Here is a 24,055-nt window from a genome sequence, read left to right as displayed (position 1 = left end):
ACTAAATAGATTGTTGCGTGTTTTACAATATGCTGTAATAAATTTGATCATGCATTGTTTTTCTTTGACCATGCATATGTAGACATCGCATGAAACATTATGTCATGAAAATTGACTTGAAAGTTTTGGAAAAATCATGGAAAAGTCATGAAGTTTTAGTAGTAAAAATGTGTATGAACCCTAATAAATAAAAAAAAAAAAACAGTGAATCACGAAAAACAGAACCTATCAATGGATTATTTTTACCATTTACAGTACACGTCAACCAAAAGTCATTTGAGTATTTCGATTAAGGACAGATCTAAAGAAGTAAAACAAGTTTACATGTATTTTCAGAGTTTACTAAATACTCCAATGACTAATAGTTGACTTGTAACTGCAAAGTTAGTTATCAAAGATTGGGTTAGGGTTAGGTTACAATTAGATTTGTGTTCAACAGACAAAAGAAACTTTTAAAGGTTTCACAGAAACACTTGGGCTGAGTAAATGATGACATTTTGGGTGGACTAACCCATTAGAAAGTGGTTGACTATCTGCTATGATTAGGATTTGGGCTGTTTATTAGTACTTAAAAAGTCCATATTCTCAATAATCTTATTCGACATCTTAAATCCTAGTCAATAAAAACTTAATAACTAGCTTAATAATTATTAATAAGCAGAAAATTATGACTTTGCGTGATTGTTGAGCTGAAAGGTTCGGGTTTGTTGATAGCCAGCATTGACCTGAAGATTCTATAAAAGCCAGTGCATAAAAATATTCATCACTGTCAACCATACTTGGATGTGACGTGCGATTGTGCTCCATTTTGACAATACTAGACCATTTTTATAATCTTTTTACTCCAATTTTCCTAATTTAGGGTAACACATCTTCTCTGCTGCTCCTTCAGGCAGACTCGGTCAGTTTACCTGTTTGCATTTGTCCTCGGCACCTTTCTTGTCAATCTCAGCCTGCTCTGCGCGGTCTATGGCGTTCTCCTTGTCCAGTTTGAGCATCTGCATTTTCTTCTTGATGGCCTCCATTTTTGCGGTCTTGTGTTTGTGCTAGCAGCCGAAGAGAAAGAGGAGAGCTTGTTGAGAAGCAGAGGCAGACGGGCGACGCTGAGCGTAGCTGAGAGGCGGCTGGAATCCTCTCCAGAGCAACTCTCTGCTCTTTTTTGGAAACTTGTGTAAAGTCTGTGGGTGAGTGACGTCCCCTTGCTGTGATTCGTCCTCTCGGTGGGCACAGCGTTTGACCCTGTGCTTTTGTCCATGTTTGGGAGGCTGTGTGCGGATCCTCTTTCTCCAGCTCTGCTTCAGAAGATCTGAGGTCAGGCTTGTTTAAAGTGCTGCGGTTAAAACAACTGCTGACGTAATTCTACTTCTCACACACACTGATTTATTTTCTCGCAATCTTAAGAAGATGCTGCTGGTCATTTATTAATGTGTTAGATGAAGACACATTCACTGACTGGACCGTTTATTGTTTTTTGGTGGCATGTGGTTTTGTCTGTTTAATTGTATACAGTTGAAGTCAGAAATATTAGCCCTCCTAAATTGTTTATTTTTTCTCCAATTTCTGTTTAACGGAGAGATTTGTTCAGCACATTTCTAAACATAATAGTTTTATTAACTAATTTCTTTTATGATTGCCATGATGACAGAAAATATTATTGTTCAAGATATTTTTCAAGATGCTATTATTCAGCTTAAGGTGACATTAAAAGGCTTAACTATGTTAATTAGGCAAGTTAGGGTAATTAGGCAATCATTGTATAACAAATAGTTCTGTAGACAATCGAAAAAACATTTAGCTTAAGGGGGCAAATAATTTTGACCTCAAAATGGTTCATAAAAAATTAAAAACTGTTTTTATTCTAGCTGAAATAAAACAAATAGGACTTTTTCCTGAAGAAAAAAATATTATCTGACATACTGTGAACATTTTCTCACTTTGTTAAACATCATTTGGGAAATATTTGAAAAAGAAGCAAAAATTCACAGGAGGGCTAATAGAGTGGAGGAACTATGACGTCAATTTGTATGCAAAAACTCGGAAGCGAGTTAGCATTTTAGCACTTCTGGTTCCCTCGTCCCAAAGTCAATGGGTTTTTTCAATGGGATTTCCGTTAAATTGCTTTAAATAAGGTTCGTGGCTAACACAAACTCAAGATACTTTCACGTTTTATTCTACGACATAAAACACATCAGCTACAGCACACTCTTAATTTTTTTAAAATCGCTTCTTTAGTAGATGGTTGCTATCAAGTCGCTAAACGGGACTATAGGCGGTGTTGGAGACATTATATGTCATCGAGCTGAACTGGTCCGGAGCGCAGCTCGCTTGTGTTGGGCATTTGGATTTGTCTGTTATTTAAGTATTTTCATGAATAGTATTTTATAGTTTGTAGTATTTTTCTAATTGGGAATTCATATTGTGTAGATAATTCCTACACTTGTAAAGACTGTCGAGACAGATTCATTTGTTGATCATTTATTTTAATTAAACAATATTATGGAGATACTGCTTACTAGTGCAGCCTGTCTCTTTCCTGTTCTCAATGATGAAATTGTGTGAATAAACGTGTAAAAATACACACATATTAACTGTCATTTTAACATTATCAAGTGATTTTTCATTGTTTTTTGTCTTCATCTGAACTCTGTCATAACTGCAGTATTTACACTCCTCCTTAATGTATAGTAGATGTGTCTGTGGGCTGCTTTTCGCTGTACTTCATGACAAAGAAGAGTATCGAATGTTGTTCTGTGTCCAGGATGAAACTTGCAGGCATTTGATAGACTGGTCCCTCACGCCTCATTTATGTCGTCTAAGGTAAGCAGGCTGTGTGCATGCGAGCGATACACTTATTTAAATATGTCTTATGATAATACTATATAGGCACATTTATACACACAGTTTTAAAACTTTTACCACAACCGTAAAGCAAAACAGATGAATTTCCCTCATAAAAAATGATCCAAAAATAGGACTATGTGTATTTGCGTATTTATTTGTTTATAATATATAGCGTGGATTATAATATAATAAACAGAGATATTAACTCTGTCATGCACCATATTTCTAAAAGTAAGCTAGATAGGTTGTCTGTAGCAGGGTGGTGTTGACCTTACAGGCGAGCGCCCCAAAGGCACTGTAGTCCGTTTATAGCCTAATGTTAGCTTTTCAGTTCTTGCATTTGCATTTAAGATCCAATGATGTAATGTAATGAACTGTGTTTGGACACAGAGCTTATTATTTGTAATCTTCGAAAATCCTATAGGGATTTTATCGAGGGAACCAGTTTTATGCTAGCAGCCGATTAGCCTACAAGGTGACGTCATAGTTCCTTCACTATATAATTTTGTCTTCAATTGTAAGTTATAGCTATGTAGTTATTAGCGTTTTGTTTTTTAATTGAGTAAAAAGTACATAAATGCTCGAAAATGGCAGACATAGTGAAAGACAAAATTATAAAACTGCATAAATAACAGAATGACAAATAAAAAACCTAATAATTTAATTTAATATTAAAAATAATAGTAAATGCAAAATAATAAATGACGAAAAATAATAATGTTAAAAGTATAAAAAAGGAATAAGAAGATTGGAGGAGGTGATGGAGCAAAGATTTAAATGGATTAAATGAAAGGTGCAGTAGGTTATTGAAACATTTTTTGTTCTGCTAGTTGAAAGTCTCTTCACAGTTGTATAGTAATGATTAAAGTAAATGATCAAAATGTGGTTATTTGTAATTTTATATCCTGGATAAGGCATAAAACTAAAAAATGCTCATCCAATTAAATATTGTCAGGTTGACATTTCTCAAAATTCCGATAAGTAGCCCAAACTGTCTGTCAGCAAATGTAGATTTGGGCTTCTGTGAATCTCTGTTCAAACATATTTGCCATTAGCATGTGCACGTGAACGCACGGCGCACATGCAGGCGTGTACACGCTAATGGCGGATATGTGTGAACAGTCACAGTCGCAGTAAAATCAAATGCTGTATCAATATTGGAGTTACTTTTGCACGCTGGAGGAAGAACGACACCATGGCTGAAGTATTTCTGTTAGACTAGTGATGTTCTGTTTTAAAACTATTTTCGTCCCCCAAAGCTGATGTAGATTGTGTTGTTATGAATGGGTTATATGCACAGAAGTGTTGTTCAGCCACGGAAATCTCCCGGTGAAAGATTGATGTGACTATTTCAGTTTCATAAGGTTCTTTTACAGCATCGATAATGTGGAATTTTATTTAGTTTAACAACAAAACATCAGTAAACAGCGCTATTCCGCCTTGCCTGCTTTACTGAGCTGAAGTTGCTTTTATATTATCATTGGTTCATTTTTGAACACTGACAGCCTCCCTTCACTGTTTATCATGCTGCTCTGAATATTCGCTCTGAAACAGCATGTAAGTGTGGCTTAGTAATAAGTGGGATTCCTGCACGCTGCTGGCCAAACACTAACTACATTTCTAACTGGTGAATGACATGAGCAGCATGGGTCTAGTGTCATGTCGCGGCGTGGTTTCGCTTTATGGTTTCACTACATGTGGAGAGTGTCACATCACCTTCCCACATTACGTTACATCACCCGGACGGATGCACCTCGACCTTACATGTGGATTGAGCACGCCGTTGTTAATATTAAGAGGAAAATAAAGATATTTATGCTTTTTTTGGGAGTCAAACACTTTGGACAACGCTTGAACAGTTTAAGACCTCATAAAAACACGATTAAGACTTTAATACCATTTAGAGGCCTTAATTTTCTCATTGTTTTATCAACTTGTTATGACCCTACAGACACTCTGTTACACCTCTATATGCTTACCTTGAGGAATATTATCATAAACGATGGAACTACTTTTCTGATGATAGTTTCACGTGCACATAAACGGCTACTTCATCAAACACTACACTGAACACATCCATTCAGCATTTGGGTGCCATATACGTTTATTTTTAGACTAAAGCTGCGGTTACACTAGTGTTTGTGCTTGGAAAATTCTGTCGTGCGCGCTGCGAAAAGGGGCGGGATTAAACAAGATGATTACACATTAAAAAAAGCGAGGGATTGCTCCATATTTTACATTTCTGTCCAGAGAAGGCATGTTTTGATCCTCGCTTGGTCTTACGCAGTCATGTGATGCGATTTCGCAAGTCAGAGTTCACCAAGCTTGAACTATCCAGCGCATCAATCTGCGAAACTTAACGCACGATCTTGCGTTTCCGGTCTGACGCATTCGCGTGCGTATGAATAGAAGTCTATGGGGAGAAAAGTGCAGTGTGACCACAGCCTTAATATGATTTTCTTTAGCCAGGAGAATAATAACTTTGCTTTATATTTGAGTGTGCATGAAGTACTAAATGAAACATTGTCCATTAATGACCTATTAATTATCTTGATGTCACCAGTGTAAGAAAAAAACACACACACACACACACAACTGCAATCAGAAGTCTTTGCAAAACAGTGAATTTATGAGTTTTTCGTTAAACACATAAGTGCGTTTGCTTAGTTTAGGTGAGAAACTGTTAAATACACAAATATAAAATATAAAGGCAGGCAAGATTCAGAATATACTGAATGCAAAAGGAAAGGCTGTAATGGCGAAGAACACTCTCTCTCTGCATTGAATCCATTAATAACAGTCTTTAGCATTTCTTTAATACAGTTCTTTATAGTTACTCTGATGAATCTTTGATAAACACACACATTTTGAATGAACCAAATCCTTTTTTCATCTAATATTGTCCATCGACATCTGGATGACAATTACATCAACAGTGAATTGCAACAAAATACATTATAAAAGCAAACAAAATATGGAAATATGGCTTTTGTGTTTTATAAAAGATATACTTTTGATAGAAAGAACAACAAGTTATCACAAATGCAATCCTCGACGCTGCAAAAACATTAACAGGAGATACCGTCTGTAACATTTCAAAGCTTTATTATTCTGTTCTTTAGAAAAATGATATGTTTTCTCTATGAATTGTTTCAACGCAAAGTTAATCATTGCACCACTGGTCCAAATCAGCCACAAAAAATAATATATATATATAAAAGGGAGAAATAGACGTGGAGAAGAACTTAAAAGTTAGTTCAAATGTTCTCTCTGAAAGCTTAGCGGACATTACGAACACTGTTTGACCCCAGCGCCATGATCACGAGCCTTCAAAACACACACTGCTCATCTAATCTACTTAGCACTGGAAAAAAAATATGATAGAAGCAATTAAAAAGGACTTATAGATGTGGCGTATTATCCAAATACATCAAAGCTGGCATGGCGATGCTCATAAAAGGGACAGAAATCAACAAAAACACTTGTAAAATAGACATCCTGATACATGGTTCACTTTATACTCATTGCATGTGATTGACTTTGAATGTGATGGATTAGTCTCTGAAGCGGCTCACTGCTCCTGTCCGTCCTCTCGCAGCTCTGAGGGCAGGAACTTGTACTGCTGCTGTCGGATCATTGCCAGTTTCTTTCTGGCTTCTTCCAGCTCTTTCTCCTTCCTGAGCATCTCCTCCTGAGCAGCGATGATCTGAGGAAACACACACGGTAATATCAATATCTACAGTACAACACCAAAACTCAGGATAAATATTCTGTATTAATCTGTATATGTGGCAATGCGGTGGTGCAGTAAGTAGTGCTGTCACTGTACAGCAAGAAGGTCGCTGGTTCGAGCTTTTCTGTGTGGAGTTCGCATGTTCTCCCTGCGTTAGCGTGGGTTTCCTCCGGGTGCTCCGGTTTCCCCCACAAGTCCAAAGAATTGTGGGTGAATTGGGTAAGCTAAAAATTTTCCATAGTGTATATGTGTGAGAATGAGTGAAGAGGTGTTGCCCAGTGATGGGTTGCAGCTGGATGCTGGAAACATATGCTAGATAAGTTGGTGGTTCATTCCACTATGGCGACTTCAGATTAATAAAGGGGCTAAGCCGAAAAGAAAATGAACGAATGAGTATATGTAAAATACGTTGCTCCGGGTACGTTTTGTTGCATGTGTCAGATGACAAATCCACTAGAGGGCGCTGTCTGAATTTGTTACTTAGAGGAAATAGGTTACTTAGGGTACATTTGAGATACACGTCCTTCTTGTACATGTCCAGGAGAAGGCAGAGCTTGTCATACATGTCTTAATTTTACATTACATTTTACTAAAATGATATTGGTAATATGCGATAATATATCCTTGTGAATATCATTAGTATGAAAAGGAACAAATCTGGTTGGCGTCATATTGCTCTGTAACCAGGCCCGGCTCTACAAGGGGGCCAGAGGGGGCATTGAACCCCTCAGAATTTTTTTTTACATTATTAAAATGAACCTATAAAACTGACAAAACGTAGAACCTTTTAAATGTTTGCTTACGTTTTAACATCGATAAAGCTCACTTTAACAGTTGTGAAAAGAAACATCCCATTATGCAGCAGCAGTCTCAAGTTAGGACACTTAATGTCTTTTAAGTTTAAAGATGATCAGCCTGCCAAGTCAAGTTTACAGTCTTATAAATGGCATATAAGTGGATTTGCATCTCACTTGCGCTGCAGGTAGGTCGAATGATAAACTTAAAAAAAAAATGCAATATACTGCTATTTGCTCATGCAGAATTAAACACCTGAAAATATACTGAAGGCCCATTTTAACGACTAAAGCGTATCGATTTTATTTAGACTTGTAAGTTCATGGCCAAAAATAAAAATGTAACCTGAAAACAAGTTATTAAAATAGGCCTAATAAATAAATAAAATGATGAGTAGGCTTAGTTACCTTATAGTTTATGATGGCGAAAAAAACCCACTTATGATGAACATAAATCTTTATTTTTACCTTCAACATATTAATAAAACTTATAGCCTTTTGAGTTACATGTTATCCATGCCAAAATGTAACCAATTTTTCATGGTAATAACTAAATTTCTTTTTTCTTTTTTTTGAGGCAGACAGACTCTCTGTTTTGCTCCTCTACTGGCTTAAAATGTAACTAAGTAACACATTCAGCTACTATTAAAAATAAAAAAAAATAAAAATGACATTAGATTGTAAAATTAAAAGTTTTCCCTAACACTGTTGTTGGTTGGGTAATGAAGCGTGATGACTCTGTTTTGCTGATTTCACTATATTTATTTACCGGTTATAGAATAGTCTAGCTTGCATGTGTGGGCATAGTTTGACGTCTTTACCGAAAATGTTAAACATTTATATTATTTAAAATAAAATGGAAAGAAATAAGGAGAATAAAATATTATTTAAACCACTTGTTTGGCACTGAAGCCATGATCTGTCTGCATTAATAAACGATATCACTGCAAAACCTTCATTGATAAAATCAGCAATAGTGAAACTGCATATTATTATTACTATAAAAAGTATATCAGTGCCTTAACTCAGTAACTTAGGCAGTAATGCAAAGTAAGAAATAAGCGAATAAATAGTCTAAATGAAAGGAACAAGAGGTACTAAAATCAGTCAGCAGGTCTGGGATTAAAATGCCCCCTCACTTATGATATTCTAGCTTGTATTTGCAATGAGCTACTTTTATTTGTGGATAAAATTACAAGTATGATAAATTAAAAGTCTTATTGTTGCTACAAGCACAATTACAATTAATTAATTAAGTAAAAACAATCATATAAAGGACACTTGACATGCATCAGTATGAAACTGACATTAAAATACAGCATTTCTGAGTCGTCAATTGTTGAGCTTGAACCACCTAAAATGTAGAAAATTTGTGTGTTCACTTGCAACAACTGTTCTTGTTCTTGCGTTAAGACTGCCGTTCTCTTTACCTGAGCAATACCGCCCACCATCTTGCTCTTCACCATCACAGCCTGATCATCTTGAGCCTCAAACGCAGCCTTCTGTGCCGCCTTCACCAGGTTATCAGACGCCCTCTTGACAGCATTACCAGCAGCCTAATGAGGGGAAAAACGGACATGTCAGAAAATTTCTTACGTCATGAAAACAAACAAAACTAAAAATAGCCATAGACATTATCTGCTCTTGAGTAAAAATGAGGATAATATTCATCTATTAAAGATTGGCCTCATCAAAACCAGTCTAAAATAAAGTTACAACCAAATACCTATATATATATATATATATATATATATATATATATATATATATATAATGTATATATATATATATATATATATATAATGTATGTATATATATATATATATATATTTATATATATATATATATATAATGTATATATATATATATATATATATATATATATATATATATATATATATATATATATATATATATATATATATATATATGTTGTAAAATTCAATACAGCTAGTACAATTACAACATTCCAAACCTAGTACTTTCAAGAGTTCACACTTATGGAAGGTAAATCCTGCCAATTTTAAATAAATCAAATAAACTGGAAATTAATATAAAAAACTGGTTACCAAATTTATTATAAAACACTGTTCGCAAAATATCTGCCAAAACTGAAAATGAAATAAAATAATTTTATTTTTATTTTCACTGTGACAACACATCATCCCTGTAAAATCGATAATTAAAATGAAGTTGCTGATTTAACATTTCATTTTCACGGCATTTCAGTGTGAGGAATGCCAATATTGAAATAAAAAAAAACTAACTGAAAAATAAAATGCGAACACAATTTTAACAAAGCTTGTTTTTAATGTTCACGGTATAATAGTGACACAATTCAAATGTAAATGTAAGTTTTCCCTTTATTGACCCTTTTATTTCAGTTTTCATTTTCGATATCATTTTCAATGTAAACGCTTATGCTAATCAGTGGTTGGGGGGGGAATTCAAGTGACGTTGAGTGCTTTCACTGAGCCCGAGGCCAGAAGAAGCACGGTTTTGATGGATGGGGATGCAATTTTCAGGGATCATCTACAAATTACATCGTCAGAACCAAAACGAAAGTCTGTCCTGTAATAAGTCCGTTTAGTCACTAGAGGGATTCTTCAAAGCGAAGATGAGAGAGGTAAAGGAAACGGGCTATTTATGTAAGCTTGAATTCGTCCGATTGGTCAATCATATGATTGTTGATGTGAGACCAGCTGTGCTCAATCATGGCACGTGATCCTCTTGAAATGAGTTTATAAAACTTCACTTAATGGAACCTCAGATGAGGTTCCAAGTGAGCCACACGCTGCTGATCACCGATTGGTCAGAGAGAATTGGATTTGTGACAAGACACAAAAGCAGCTATATTTAAACAGCCACTGCTGTATTGTTGCGGCACATATAATGTTTTATATCAATACATATAAATACACTTTGTGGTTGCATTGTGGTCAGTGGAAAAGATGGACAGGGTGACCCAGAATGAAAATGTTTTTCATAAAGTTACAGCAGTAGAGGTGGTGCAACTGCAGCCATAATCCCACCCACTTTAAGTTTTACTAAACTATAGTGGAAATGCAAACTGCGCAGAGCCATACTGAACTGTTCCGCATAGTGAAAAAGAGGCTTCAGAAAACACTGTCTTGGAGGAATCTACCAAATGAATACATTTGTTGTGATAAGGGTACATATTGCTGAATATCCACAGTGTGGAACATGGAGCTATTTTGAACGTTGAACACAGTAAGCGCGTGCAAGCAAGTCGAAGCAACAAACTGCACTTGTGCAGCACAAGCCATTGAAATGAATGGGTTTCATAGTGCAGAACTTTCCTTGCCTGGTGTGAAAGCGGCTTCTCGGAGTGTACAGTGACTACAGCTGGTGTGAAACCAGCACACTGAAGACAGCTGGGCTGGGCTGTGCGGCCAGGGCCGGAGCAAGCTAAACTGCCGCTCTAGGCAGAGGACGATCATGCCGCCCTCAACCCCAATGTGAAAACGAAAGTGACCGGTTATGAAAATGAAGTGAGGTGTTGCGGACCTCTTTTCCAGCGTTCTATGCACGGATATAACTGAGGACGCGCGGGTGTCGCGGACCTCAATTCTGCCGCCCTATGCGCGGATATAACTGAGGACGCGCGGGTGCTGAGGAAGGGAGGTGTCGCGGACACTGCGCTCTCTATTCTGCCGCCCTATGCGCGGATATAACTGAGGATGCTGAGGTGCTGATGGAGGTGTCGCTGACGCCGCCCTCTCTATTCTGTCGTCTATGCGCGAATATATCTGAGGACGCGGGTGGTGAGGGAGGTGTCGCGGACCTAACTGAGGACGTGGGTGTTAAGGGAGGTGTCGCGGATGCCGCCCTCTCTACACTGCCGCCTTAGGCGGCCGCCTAGGTCGCCTCTATGGACGCACCGGCCCTGTGTGCGGCACAGGATAGTCTTTTTTCAGCTAGTATCTTTGCTTGTTTATCTCTTTCAAATAAAAACCGAAAATGCCATTTTCGATAGATAATTGTGCAATAGGTAGTGCTGTCGCCTCACAGCAAGAAAATCACTGGTTCGAGCCTCGGCTGGGTGTTTCTGTGTGGAGTTTGCATGTTCTCCCTGCATTCGCGTGGGTTTCTTCCAGGTGCTCCGGTTTTTCCCACAGTCCAAAGACATGCGGTACAGGTGAATTGGGTTGGCTAAATTGTACGTAGTGTATGAGTGTGTATGGATGTTTCCCAGGGATGGGTTGCAGCTGAAAGGGCCTCCGCTGTGTAAAACATATGCTGGATAAGTTGGTGGTTCATTCCGCTGTGGCAACCCCAGATTAATAAAGAGACTAAGCCGAAAAGAAAATAATTGAATTTTAGATTATAAGCAACAACGAACAAAGCCAATCCTGCTGAAACAATACACAATCCTAAAGAATGGAGCATTCCAGGAGTATTTTTTCTTCGAATGATTCTTATTAAACTCTTAATATTGTGGATGTTTCTCAACAACAGTCATATAATATTTTCATCAGAACCATGTGAAGTAGTTTTGAACAAGTATTTTGAAGACTTCTCCCGCAGCAGACAGATCTGCTGTTTGTATGGAAGACTCTGGATGTGTCTGGACACTAGGGATGGCTTTATAAGGAAAAGCAGCCGTGGACAGAGTAGCCGGAACCAAGCACATCTCTGGAGCTCCTTGGCAAACGTTCCAGGAATATTTTTTTCCTTTTATACCTTTTGAGGCATTGTACATGGCTGAGTTAGGGGTGAGTGTGTTCGGCTGTCTGGAGTGTGATTTATCTCAGTAAGAGGAAGGACCGGCCTGTACTTTATACACAAACCAGCAAAGCCAAGAGATTCCGCACCGCTGCTACAGGAGGCGTTTACATCTCTGCACAGCTCTATTAGCAGCACAATCACATATTCAACACTGTGGCAAAAAACGCCTAGTTTACGAGGCCTCAGAACAATTCCAATACATAAATGCATCGCTAGACGTCCTGTTTTTTATTGTGTGTGTGTTTGCAAGGAGATTTTTCTCATGAGATATCAGCAGAAGTGGATGCTGCAGTAGGAGGGGAGTATATAACAGCCAAAAAACTGACCACAACAAAACACTCCAGTCACATTTTTAGGCTCATTTTACACATTTTGGTGTCTGGGTTGAATTGAGTGGTTGAGACACAATTTCTCTCGTTTGGTGGGTGTGTTGAAGATGTCCACCCAATCAGCACCAATGTAAATATAAGCCAAACTATGAAAGAAGGTATTAATTAAAGAGACAGCTTGCACAATGGGTCCAGGTAAAGTTGCTTCTCTTTTATTCTCTACAGCAGTGGTTCCCAGACTTTTCGCTGTGCTCTTCTTTCTAATATTTGACACCTGTCAAGCCCCCCTTTCTCTCATTAAACTCCACATTTTCAACTACAAGACCTAAATACACAAATTGTCTGTGTACTTGATTAAAATAGAAATAAAATACGCAAATTTAATGGCCAGAATTTTCACAGCGTCATTAACTACAGACAAAAGTTCATCTGGCATGTTTTTCTATCGCTGGAGCTTCTTGGTGGATGCTGCAGTGTACTCAGGAAACCGATGGTGCAACTTTTCAGATGAAAGCTACTGCTCCTTTGTGCCTCTTTTCTTCTACTTCTGCAGTTCCTCCAATTTTCCTTGTAAAAAACTTACAGGCATGTCTTGTAAGTGGCTGTGTCTTGTTTTGTAAGTGCCGCACCATACTTGAGGGCTTAAGACTGCTATTAGCTAAAACCTCATCACAGACTACACATTGCCGATTTGGATTTTCTGGATCTCCAATCCATGTAAACCAAAAACCAATGTGACTGTCGCTATATTTGTGTTTCTTGACATTTTCCTCACTCTCTAGCGTACTGTAGGCCTAATTCTCTTCATCAGTACATCTCTGCTGGATTTCTCTCTTCCTGCCTGCGCCTTTTCACCTCGTTTGTTTTTCTCAGAGTCCATATATTCAAGGCCTCTGCATGTCTCCATAGAAGATGTAGATGGTTCATCCCTACTGTCACTTCTTTAAGGTGCCAGTTTTTAACCAGGTGTCCATTTTGATGAATATAGTAAGTGAAAAAAAATTACGAATGTGCTATCACTTATCGCCTAATGTGAAAGTGAGGGGCTATTGTGACACAGACGTGAAACCGCGAGATGAATAAATATGCATAGGTTGTAAATTACAATTTGCAATGTGATTTTTTTTTCCTCTGTCAGTGAATTTATTTTCTCTTAAAAATATGACACGTGAAGTTTACCCAAGATAAATGCATAAAAATATTAAAAGATAACTTTTTCCGCCATTACAACCATTCTCTCGCGCGCCCCTGGTGGTCAGACTGCACACCCCAGTTTGGGAGCCGCTGCTCTACAGCATGTAGATGTGCGCCAAATACATTTCCGCATCCAAACACAAGATGGCAGATTCCACAGTGGAATATTTTTGATGCAAGCTTCTCAATAAATTGTTTAATTAATGTTTTTATACATGACAGAAATACTTTGTTTCATCACAAATAAGACAGCTTGCTTAGTGTTAAATAACCATCATCGTGTCTGACCAAGAAGTATAAAATCTGAGAAAAACAAAACAACAATTAGTGGCCAAATTCACTCACTCACTCGTTTTCATTCAATCCTTCAATGTAAGTGGACTAATTTAAGGGACATCAATAGTTTGAAGCACAACCGTTTCAGTCCAAAAACGTTTTGCAATGTTTTGTCTGAGGGTGGCACTGTTTCCTCACAGCAAGGTGGTCGCTGGTTCGAGTGCCAGCTGGGTCAGTTGGTGTTTCTGTGTGGAATTTGCATGTTCTCCCCGTGTTCGCGTGGCTTTCCTCCACAGTCCAAAGACTTGAACAATAGGTGAATTAAACCAAATTGGCCATAGTGTATAAGGGCGTACTCACACTATGATATCCAAACCGTGCCCAGGCCCGTTTCCCAGATCATTTAAAAAGTGTGAGTGCTCTAAATCGGGCTCAGGCACGGTTCACTTGGGCTTTGGCGTGGTACGCTTGTAATGTGAGTGCAAAGCGCGCCTGAGCCCGAAACTGAAGACGAGACGTGACTTTTAAGGGACTGTTTCATATATGTTTATTAATCATTCTTACTGTTTAATGAATGCAAACAGTCGTAGATTATTTAAGACGCAAACCTCTCACTGCATGCCAGCTGCACCTTCAGCAAACCTCCTTATTCCTGCAGCACGAGGACCTTATAATTGGTTATGAGCGTCAAAAGTGGCTGATCTGTTCGGCGAAATATTTGACTATCCCAATATATAAATATTGCATCCTAAACGACATAACGACATAAAGAAATCTCCACTGTGCTGAGCAAGAGCACTTCTTAAACTGACATAAGCGGCTTCAGGCCCGAATGTGATGTCAGTGCGGGCCGTTGGGAGACAGAAGGGGGGACAAGCGTGCTACGCCCTAGTACGCCCTAAGTGTGTGTGAATAAGTGTGTATTGGTGTTTCCCAGTACTGGGTTGCAGCTGGAAGGGCATCCACTGCCTAAAACATATGCCAGAATAGTTGGTGGTTCATTGAGATTGGTGGAGATTGGTGATTCATCATCCATTGGTGGTCACCGCTTGTGGTGACCTCTGAAATAGAGATTAAGCTGATGAAAAATTAATGAATGTTTTGTCTGCACAGTCTTGTGATTGGTCCACATAAGCACTATAAAGTTAGCCAAGGACTGACTGGTCCGAATAAAAATGGGGCAACTTTTAAATTTGATTGACTGGAATAAAAAGGGTTGGAGTCCACTTTTGTAGGGTTTAAATCCACACTTTCCTGATGAAGCGTTAGAAAACTACAACACTACTGTGTTTGGCTTTAATACACACTCCCCTAAACACACACTCAACGACTGACTTTTTCTGGTGTTTACAAGGACATGACAACAGCGGCCTTTTCAAAAACTTCCACTTTAAAACACTTTTTCAAACGTATGCTTGTTTTCAGCCCCCAAAATGATGTTGTCATGTAAACGTCTCCTTAGTTAGGATCTATCATTTTAAATGTGTATTGATTAACAACAAATGAATTATTTCCTGGTGTCCCTGCAGGGTTTAGCTTCAACTTGCCTCAACACACCTGCCTGGATATTTCAAGTATACCAAGTAAGACTTTGATTAGCTAGTTCAGGTGTGTATACTTAGGGTTGGAGCTAAAATCTGCAGGACACCAGCCCTCCAGGAACAAGTTTAATGATCCCTGGTCTATGCTGACACATATGCACATGCATTGGAATGAATGAAAAAAGAAGGCCCCTATGCTAATGTGCTGGATTCTTAAAACAGCACACCCTCCAGCGAGCCTGATCAGCGCCCCATCAGCACTGCGCTTATCACATGTCTTCATCAGTGCACATTACACATCAGACAGCTGCACTGTTGAAGACAAGATGATGAAACTGGGTCTATTCCTGCTTTAGCACTACATTCATCGTCCTGATAAAACACAGTCTGACTAAACATGCAGAGACTGTACAGGAGTCCACTTAATGGATGACATCAGACACTGTAGACATACAAGCCACTGAAATCCATGACCAAAAAATATAGGTGCTTTGCTGAATTGGCTTGTGTGAAAATTCAGTATAACGTCTGGCATGTCTAAGATATAATGGTGATCTTAGCAGCGTTTTAAATTTAAAGCTCAACCTTCACCCTGTGCTGGATGACAGCTGTTCCACTGGTGCGGGAGGTTTCACTGTCACTGGATATTTAGAGGGCACAAAGCAACTGGGACTCCTCATTGTTTATTTGTGTCTGACCATTGCAATGGCTGATGATGAGAGGAAGAGATGGGTTTTTACCCCCATATCAGGATCACATACACTTCCTGACAAAAGTCTTGTGGCCTACTCTAGTTTTAGGAACAACAAATTATAACTTCTAGTTGATCATTTGGTATCAGAAGTGGCTTATATGAAAGACAAAGGCCTCTAGATTATGCTTATTTTACCAATATAACATAATCATGCCTTGATTTTTAATTATTTAATTAGGACAGTAAGGTCTGACTTTATGTAGACAAAAGTCTCGTCATTGAACAGAAATAATGTCCAGTATAGAATATAAAGTCATGCTGCAGTGGAAACAGAATGAATATTGTGTCTGACTCCCATGAGCTTAGAGGACTGCATCCATACATCTCTGCAATGACTCCAATTACTACTTAATAAAGTCATCTGGAATGGCAAAGAAAGTGTTCTTACAGGACTCCCTGAGTTCAACAAGCTTCTTTGGAGTCATCTTCAATGCCTCCATCTTACCCTAGACATGCTCAATAATGTTCGTATCTGGTGACTGGGCTGGCCAATCCTGGAGCACATTAACCTTCTTTGCTTTTCGAATTTTTCACGCTTTTCTGTTTCAATTTACTATGATCTTTTTTTGTGAAGCTGCTTTGTCAAATAAAGGTGAGTTGAATTGAATTTTCTTTTATGCCAAAAATCACTAGAATATTAGGTAAATTCCATGAAGATATTTAGTTAAGTTCCTACTTTAAATATTATACATAATGTATATGTAAAGGTAAAAATACACTCTACTAGTACTATAGGTCTTTGTAACTTTAAGGGGCACCTATTCTCCCTCTTTTTCAAGATGTAAGATAATTTTTTTTTGTTTCCAGAATGTGAGACGGCGCGTGTTTAACTTTGCACTGTTTATCCACTGCAAATGTGACAGAACAGCCGTCAATATCCACTGCTGTATGGATAATCTGTGATGTTAATGTACAAACTAAACCTGATTTAACATCCACAAACTGGGATTAAATTGTCTTCTTTTATAATTGTACTGACATGCGGCTGTGGTGATGAAGACGCTGTAATTCATTACAAACCTGCACTGTTTTAAAAATGTTTTAAACTTGGAAAGCTTGATCTTGGTCACATTTGGTTATGATTGATGATCACAGCGAGTTGAACAGATCTTTCAATCCCAGTTGCTTTGCGCATGTCTTGTCTTGTGGATATGATTATATGCGTTACTACAGAGGCATGTTAATACGTGCATGTCAATCAAATCAGTGGGCGGGGAAACCGCACTACTACGTCATGTTGCGGTCGGCCTCAAAATGGGGGGAATTTGGATCCTATTTGAACGTGAGAAACTTTTAAAAATACATTTATTGTGTTTCTATGACTGGACACACTATACCTGCGAACAGTTCTGTCCAAACAGCTTACAAAAGATGATTTTCATCATTGGTGCCCTTCAAACATGATTTTCTTTGAACCTTCAGAATTTCAAATAGTTGTAGCTCAGCCAATTATTGTCCTAACTTAAACCTTACATCAATGGAAAGTCAGTTTATTTAGCTTTCAGATGATGTACAAGTCTCAATTTCCAAAAATGTACATTCATCATATTTACATTTATACATTTGGCACATTTTTCTCCCTGAAAAAAGTATAATTTTAGCCATTTTTGCATGATCATTTCTCTGAGAATCCGAGTTATTACGATTAACTAAAACCATAAAACTAAAATCGGTGTCACTTTAAATAATCAATAACTGAAAAAGCAAACATTTTAATTCAGGAAGTTAGCAAGGTAATTCTTCTTCTTTTTTGATGAACATAACACTAAAATAAAGAATAACAAACATTCGGAATAAAAAAATACAAATAAATTCTAATATTAATCTCTTAAGGCTCTAGGTGTTTATTACATGCATTTTTTATTTATCTTTGTTATTTTGGCTTATTGGAACCTAATTAGAATAAAACCTAAATATTATCTTTTGATATGATGTACTTTTAGAGAAAAATTATCTCTATATATGTGGACTCGTTGTCTGAATTTACCTAAAACACTTTTTCCTGACTGTTTTGTAATGCATTTTTAACATCAATTTTTTTCCAACGTGTTTTGACTCTCTGAGAGTAAAACAACATTTTTTTTGCCCATTTTAGACAGTTAAATATTTTTTGGGGGACATTTCATATGCTGCAAAACAGTTTCAGGATGACACTGTGTGTCTGTAGCAAAATATAAAACATTCAAAGTATTTTAAACAGCCACTTAAGAGCTAAAATGTGCTGCCCACATATGTGGCCACTAGGAGGAAATAGTGAAATTAGAATATCTAAAGAAATAAAAACTTTAAAACTACAAATAGATCTGAAAACATGAATACTCAACACAATACTAAAACTGGGAACTAAAACATAATTTTTTTCAGGACTTTCAAGTCAATTTTCATGACCTAATGTTTTATGCGATGTCTACATATGCGTGGTGAAAGAAAAACAATGCATGATCAAATTTATCACAGCATATCGTAAAACACGCAACAATCTCTTTAGTTTCTATTTCTATTTATATCTATGTAAAATTGATTTAGATAATGCTTAAACAGCACTAATAATGTGAGAGTATGTGATTAGCCAAGGACAGGAATAATTAAATAACCAATATTCAAGGATAGACATATCTGCTTTCCATGACTTTTCCAAAACTTTGTGGGTTTTTCTATTTTTCCAAACTTTTCCAGGCCTGAAAAATGCCATGTCAAAATTATATGACTCTTCTAGGTTGACCAATTACCATCCACTTAACTTTCACTTTGCATAACAAGTTGAATTTTTTTAAATATTTACTATATTTTGGGAAAAAGAAGCTTAATTTAAAAAAATTTAACCCAAAGCTCTTTCGTGCATCGAACAGTAGTGAAGGCATCAAATACAGACACTGACCTGCAGTCTCTTCATGGTCTGGGAGTCCTGGTCAGCCTTGACCTTACAGGCCACCAGCAGCTGTGCAGTGGATGCTGCCACCTGTTTGGCTGAAGAAATGAGTTTCTCCTCGCTGGCGTGACCCTGAACCGCAGAGTTAGCTGCTTCGCACAGGTTGTTAGTAGCTGCGGCTACCATACGAGCCTAGAGTCAATGATGTAAAGGACAGAATATGTCAAACATCCCCCAAATCAAAAACCACAATGCAAATCAAATTTAACTCTGTCAGGAAAAAAGGCTATAGTTAAACCAAATACGATCCTCCTGCTCATCCTTACATTATTCCAAATACGTATGATTTCTTTTGCTAAAAAAAAAAAATCTAAATATAATAATATTGATTAGGCCTCATCTGACTTTGTTCAATGAAAATTTGGTCACTTTATTTTGATGGTCCATTTGTGCCAACTACTTCTCCTTAGATTACAAGTAGACTGTTAGGTTAGGGTTGGGGTTAGTTTAAGTTGACATGTACTTGCAAAGTGTCTTATAGTCAGTTAAATGTCTGTTGAAGATGCAGATATTAAGCAGACAGTATTTTGAAGACAACATTTCTCTGCTTTTAGCAATAAATGTAAGGGCGATTTTGAACAAATTAACCTTTAAATAGCATTAAAAATAATCAGTAATTTTAGCGAACATTACTATGTGATATTAATAGGCCTTAATATATAATCTTTAAAAGACATAGATGTTTACATGGGTCAAAGACGAGATGCATCAATTTGTGATGTAAAATTGATGGTAAAAAAAATGTTCCATCGTCATTCACCATAAAAGACACATTTACTGAAATAAATTAAACACGTGTCTTGAGCTGTACTTATTAAAATACATAAAACAATAACGATCACGCCAAATTGTATTATTTTTTTCAAATTATGAAAAATGGGCAAAACTTGGTGGTTTAAAGCAGGAGTTCCCAAAATAACAATTCCAGTGCCTCACGACCCCCAATATCCTCTGAGATGGTTATGAATACAGAAACCTTGCGTGCTATGAAGCACACATACCAATAGTCCCAAGTCTATTCTTCGTTTAATTTTTTTTAATGTATGTCAGTGTTGTAAATGTGCCATAAAGTTTAACCTGGTGTTATAAAATCAATCTGCTGCATCTGATGCTATTGCTGTGTGTTTAATATAATGTAATTACCTCAGGGGTCGCAATCCAATAGAACTAGTAACTATAAGCTACTATAGTAACTATATAGTAGTATATAGTAGCTATAAACGACTATTTGTTTAGTAGGTTATGGATAAAACATGGATATTCTTATGGTTTAAAAAAAAAAGATTTTTGGAAATCACCATTGTCCTGCGACCCCTTGGGGGGTCCCGACCCCCACTTTGAGAACCACTGGTTTAAATTATAGTGGCGAGCTGAAGTTTGACTGAACTATTATTTTGGGGCTACACTGAGATCCCTAAATAGAGTCTTGTTCATCCACTGAGAATTTTTTTTCACATTAAATAATATAGTCAGATGTTTGCTTTTAGTTGTCTCCTTTTGAGACAAGTAATCTGATTGGCTTCTGAGAGGGTTTTCACATTCATGTACACATTCTAAATCCCAATCCTGTAATCCAGAGTTTGTTGAGCTAGCTTGATGGTACAGACCCCAGCACTACCTGAACGAAAGGTTTGAAATAGACTTACAGCTGAAATGAGACCCTGAGACCACTGTCCATCATCCACCGCGTTTGCTGGAATTGCCCCAACCTGACAGAGAGAGAGAGAGAAACACATCGCCTTTTTACTTAAGCAATATTTTTTTCAATAGTCTACAGAACAAACTATTGTTATACAACAACTTGCCTAATTACTTTAACCTGCCTAGTTAACCTAGATAAGCTTTTAATTGTCACTTTAAGCTGAATACTAGTAGCTTATTAGTAAAATATTATGTACTGTCATCAAAGCCAAGATAGAAGAAATCAGTTATTAGAAAGGAGTTATTAAAACTATTATGCTTAGAAATGTGTTGAAAAAATCGTATTTCCGTTAAGCAGAACATGTGGAAAAATAATTCATTAAGGCTAATAATTCGGACTTCAACAGTAATTACAAGAGTTTTCAGCTGAAGATGACCAGTATGGTCCTACAGCAGTGTAAGATGTTCATACCTTCCCTTGAGCCACCAGCTCTCTCTGAGCGGCAGACGCAGCTTTGACCAGAGCACTGGTGGCTGCAGCGATGGATTTGGCCGCTTCTAGAATCTGTTCCTCAAAGTTCAGACTCTCATCAGCTTCCTGTAAAAGACGACCATGAAAATATTCATTTCCATACCTGAAATCAAATTATTAAGGGTGTAACAGCACACATATTCAGAGTAGTTCACTGCCACCATTCACTTCCAAAGTAGGGAAAACAAATACAATGGGTCTCAATGGTGAGGCGCTCAACTACTCCTTTCATACTGAATATTTTAGATAGGAGTTATTTGGTTTGGTTTGAATATGTACTGAAAAATGACAGTGTTTAACCACTGCACATACTGATCGTTCATTTTGTGTAGCAGTAAACTGCTAATTAATAGGTTTTGACATGCATATGGACACATCACAATGGTCAACATTCCAAGACTGATGATTATGATGATGTTTAAGGGGGAAGTTCACCCAAAAATGAAAATGTCCTCACTATTTATTCACATGAATTTCTATCTTCTGCTGAACACAAAAGAAGATATTTTAACAAATGAAACTGCCATTGACATCCATAATAGGACTTTTAAAATACTATTGAAGTTATAGGCTGCTTTTGACTCAAACAGGTTTGGATCAGTCCAAAAATAGCACATTCAAATTATTATTTTGGGGAAAGTATTATAGGAAATGTTAATAAACAAGAAAAAAAAAGAGAAACAAAAAAAATATAAAATGTTTTAGCAATAAATCATTTAAATTTAAATGAATAAACTTTTTATTCCTAAAAGTGCTACAGTAGGTGACCAAATTCATAGGGATATACTAGTAGGAATATAAAATACTATGAAAGTCAATAGTTGCTTTTGTTTCCAGCTCTCTTCAGTTGATCCTCTTTTGTGTTCAGCAGAATAAATCACCTCAGACAAGTTTGGATTAAGTGGCATAGGTGATAGACTTGTCATTTTTTTGGAGTGAACTAACCCTTTAATTTATGCTCAGTGACTGTAGTCGTGGCTGATTGAAGTTACCTTAAATCCAAATCCATACTGGTAAGCGCAAACAGGAGAAGTTGTACAATGGTCAGATAATGCATTGGCTTAAGAATATATGAACACAGAGTGGGATTTCCAGAGCTAAATATAGAAATGTCAAGCTGTAGGCAGTGTCAGTTTAGCCTGAAGGATGTGTCTAAACATTTCCTCACCTTGGGTTTGGCTCGGGGTTTGAGCTGCTCTAGTTTCTTCGCGGCAGCTTCAATGGCAGCTGCGGCTCCCAGCAGCTCGTTTTCTGCAATGACGGTGGGGTCTTCGGGATCCACCCACTCCGTACCTAGACAGGATCACAGCCAATCAAACTCCTCTGTAAGATTGTGCTGTGTGTCTGTTATACTACACTACTGAGAACTACTGCTGCATCAAAACCTCATAGTGTCATGATGACAATTACACCAATACCTGATGCTGGACTGTTTATTTCATTAAGGAGGGATTTACATCGGTATTGTTTTGTTGTTTGAATCACACATAAGTTTGTTTTCCCCCTTTGGTGCAGGTGTGAATATAGCAACTTCTGTCCAACAGCTGACATTACACATTTGGTTTTGTTTACAATCACTGTTTTACTGCAAAAAGGGCAGTGTGAAAGCGAAACAAAAAATAAATCAACATTATGTTTGGTGTTGACTAAAGTTAAGTTTAATACATCTAAAGTCTTTCTTCACCATTGATGAGATATGCAATTTCTGCAGTGTTTGGGTGGATTAGTAGTTATGGGAAGCTGGCATCATTTTACTGACTCAAGGAAATGAACGAATCTTTTTTCCGAGTCATTTCAATCATTTCGTTCAATTTGCCAAAATAACGATAAAATGTTACGAGATGCTTCTAAACACTTCACAACTAGCCCAAACATTAATCACACTAAAAGATTAGTTCAAAATAAATGGATCATTCAAAAATGACCCATCACTATTAATTAGCTGTTATACACCCTGAAGTTCTTTAGTTTTAACACACATTCTATTATAATACATATTTGCATGTGCATGGTTGTCTTGATCTACTATATAAAGTATTCTTAAAATTTATTGTGCTCGGTCGATTAGATTAAGAAAACGAGTAGTGTCTGTCTGTGGACTGCAAGACAGGGGTGTAACATGAGGGGGCGTAACTTGTAGTATATTAGAGAAGAAACAACATAAGTTATAGAGACCCACATAAAAATATGTTGTCGGCAAGATGACGCTGTACATCAGTAATGTTTACACCTACTCCACACCTAAACCCAACCATCACTGTTTTTAACATCTATACTTACCACAAGCCTAAACCCAACCATCATCATTAACGTCTCTACCACAACCCTAAACCCAACCATCACAGTTATTAACGTCTACACCTACCCCAACCCTAAACCTAACCATCACAGTTATTAATGCACAGCCGCGAGTTGCGTAGGCTTTCATACTTTGCGGGCTCTCCATTGTACTATTATTTGCAACCACAGGGTAGGCCAACTGTCATGATAAAGAAGCCAGTGAGTGAAGTTGCTTAATGAGCAAATATAATAATATATCAAATAATCAGGTTGTGGGTAAATTTAGAGAAAACACATGAAAACGTTTGCTGAAAATGTTTTCTGCTAAGTATTTCCGCCATCTTGCCAACAACATCTCGTTGTGACATTTTACATGGTTTAATGAAATCTTGATAACTGCAAGTCGTGCCTCTAACTGACTACAAGTTACGCCCCTGTCTTGCAGTCAGCACACAGATACCC

General features: G+C 37.3%; 2 protein-coding genes and 2 long non-coding RNA genes across 18 annotated transcripts in view; 2 read left to right on the top strand and 2 right to left on the bottom strand.

The window, feature by feature from the left end:
- The window catches only part of tpm2 (tropomyosin 2 (beta)), a 60,464-nt gene extending 59,314 nt beyond the window's left edge, over positions 1-1,150 (bottom strand). For 11 of the 12 annotated variants that reach the window (XR_015500305.1, XR_015500304.1, XR_015500314.1 and 8 more), the window contains exon 1: positions 912-1,150. Coding sequence is in view for 5 of the 12 variants with exons in the window: in XM_087269228.1 (XP_087125354.1) it covers positions 912-1,025 (114 nt within the window). In the remaining 7 variants the exon portion in view is untranslated. 12 annotated transcript variants of the gene reach the window in all.
- The window catches only part of tln1 (talin 1), a 1,269,505-nt gene that overhangs the window by 1,068,834 nt on the left and 176,616 nt on the right, over positions 1-24,055 (bottom strand). For 2 of the 4 annotated variants that reach the window (XM_087269398.1, XM_087269399.1), the window contains 6 exons: positions 22,482-22,606; positions 21,254-21,379; positions 20,787-20,849; positions 19,090-19,272; positions 8,799-8,924; positions 5,450-6,547 (listed from right to left, as the gene is read on the bottom strand). The exons of 1 other annotated variant lie outside the window; for it this stretch is intronic. In XM_087269398.1, the coding sequence (XP_087125524.1) occupies positions 6,413-6,547; positions 8,799-8,924; positions 19,090-19,272; positions 20,787-20,849; positions 21,254-21,379; positions 22,482-22,606 (758 nt within the window). In that variant the 3' untranslated portion in view covers positions 5,450-6,412. 4 annotated transcript variants of the gene reach the window in all.
- The window catches only part of LOC141376292 (uncharacterized), a 55,150-nt gene that overhangs the window by 20,412 nt on the left and 10,683 nt on the right, over positions 1-24,055 (top strand). Inside the window, exon 3 of the long non-coding RNA XR_015500797.1 lies at positions 2,759-2,817. This is a non-coding gene — a long non-coding RNA (uncharacterized LOC141376292). The remainder of the gene's footprint in view (positions 1-2,758; positions 2,818-24,055) is intronic.
- On the top strand, positions 11,014-23,635 carry LOC147834984 (uncharacterized). The gene is made up of 3 exons (XR_015500810.1): positions 11,014-17,081; positions 18,576-23,101; positions 23,180-23,635. It is a non-coding gene; the product is annotated as an uncharacterized LOC147834984 (long non-coding RNA).

The sequence above is a fragment of the Danio rerio genome, chromosome 10, assembly GCF_052040795.2.
Source record: "Danio rerio strain M-AB ecotype USA chromosome 10, GRCz13ab, whole genome shotgun sequence".
NCBI lineage: Eukaryota > Metazoa > Chordata > Actinopteri > Cypriniformes > Danionidae > Danio > Danio rerio.
The sequence above is the reverse complement of the archived record's forward strand: the minus strand, read 5'-3'. Positions and strand labels throughout refer to the sequence as shown.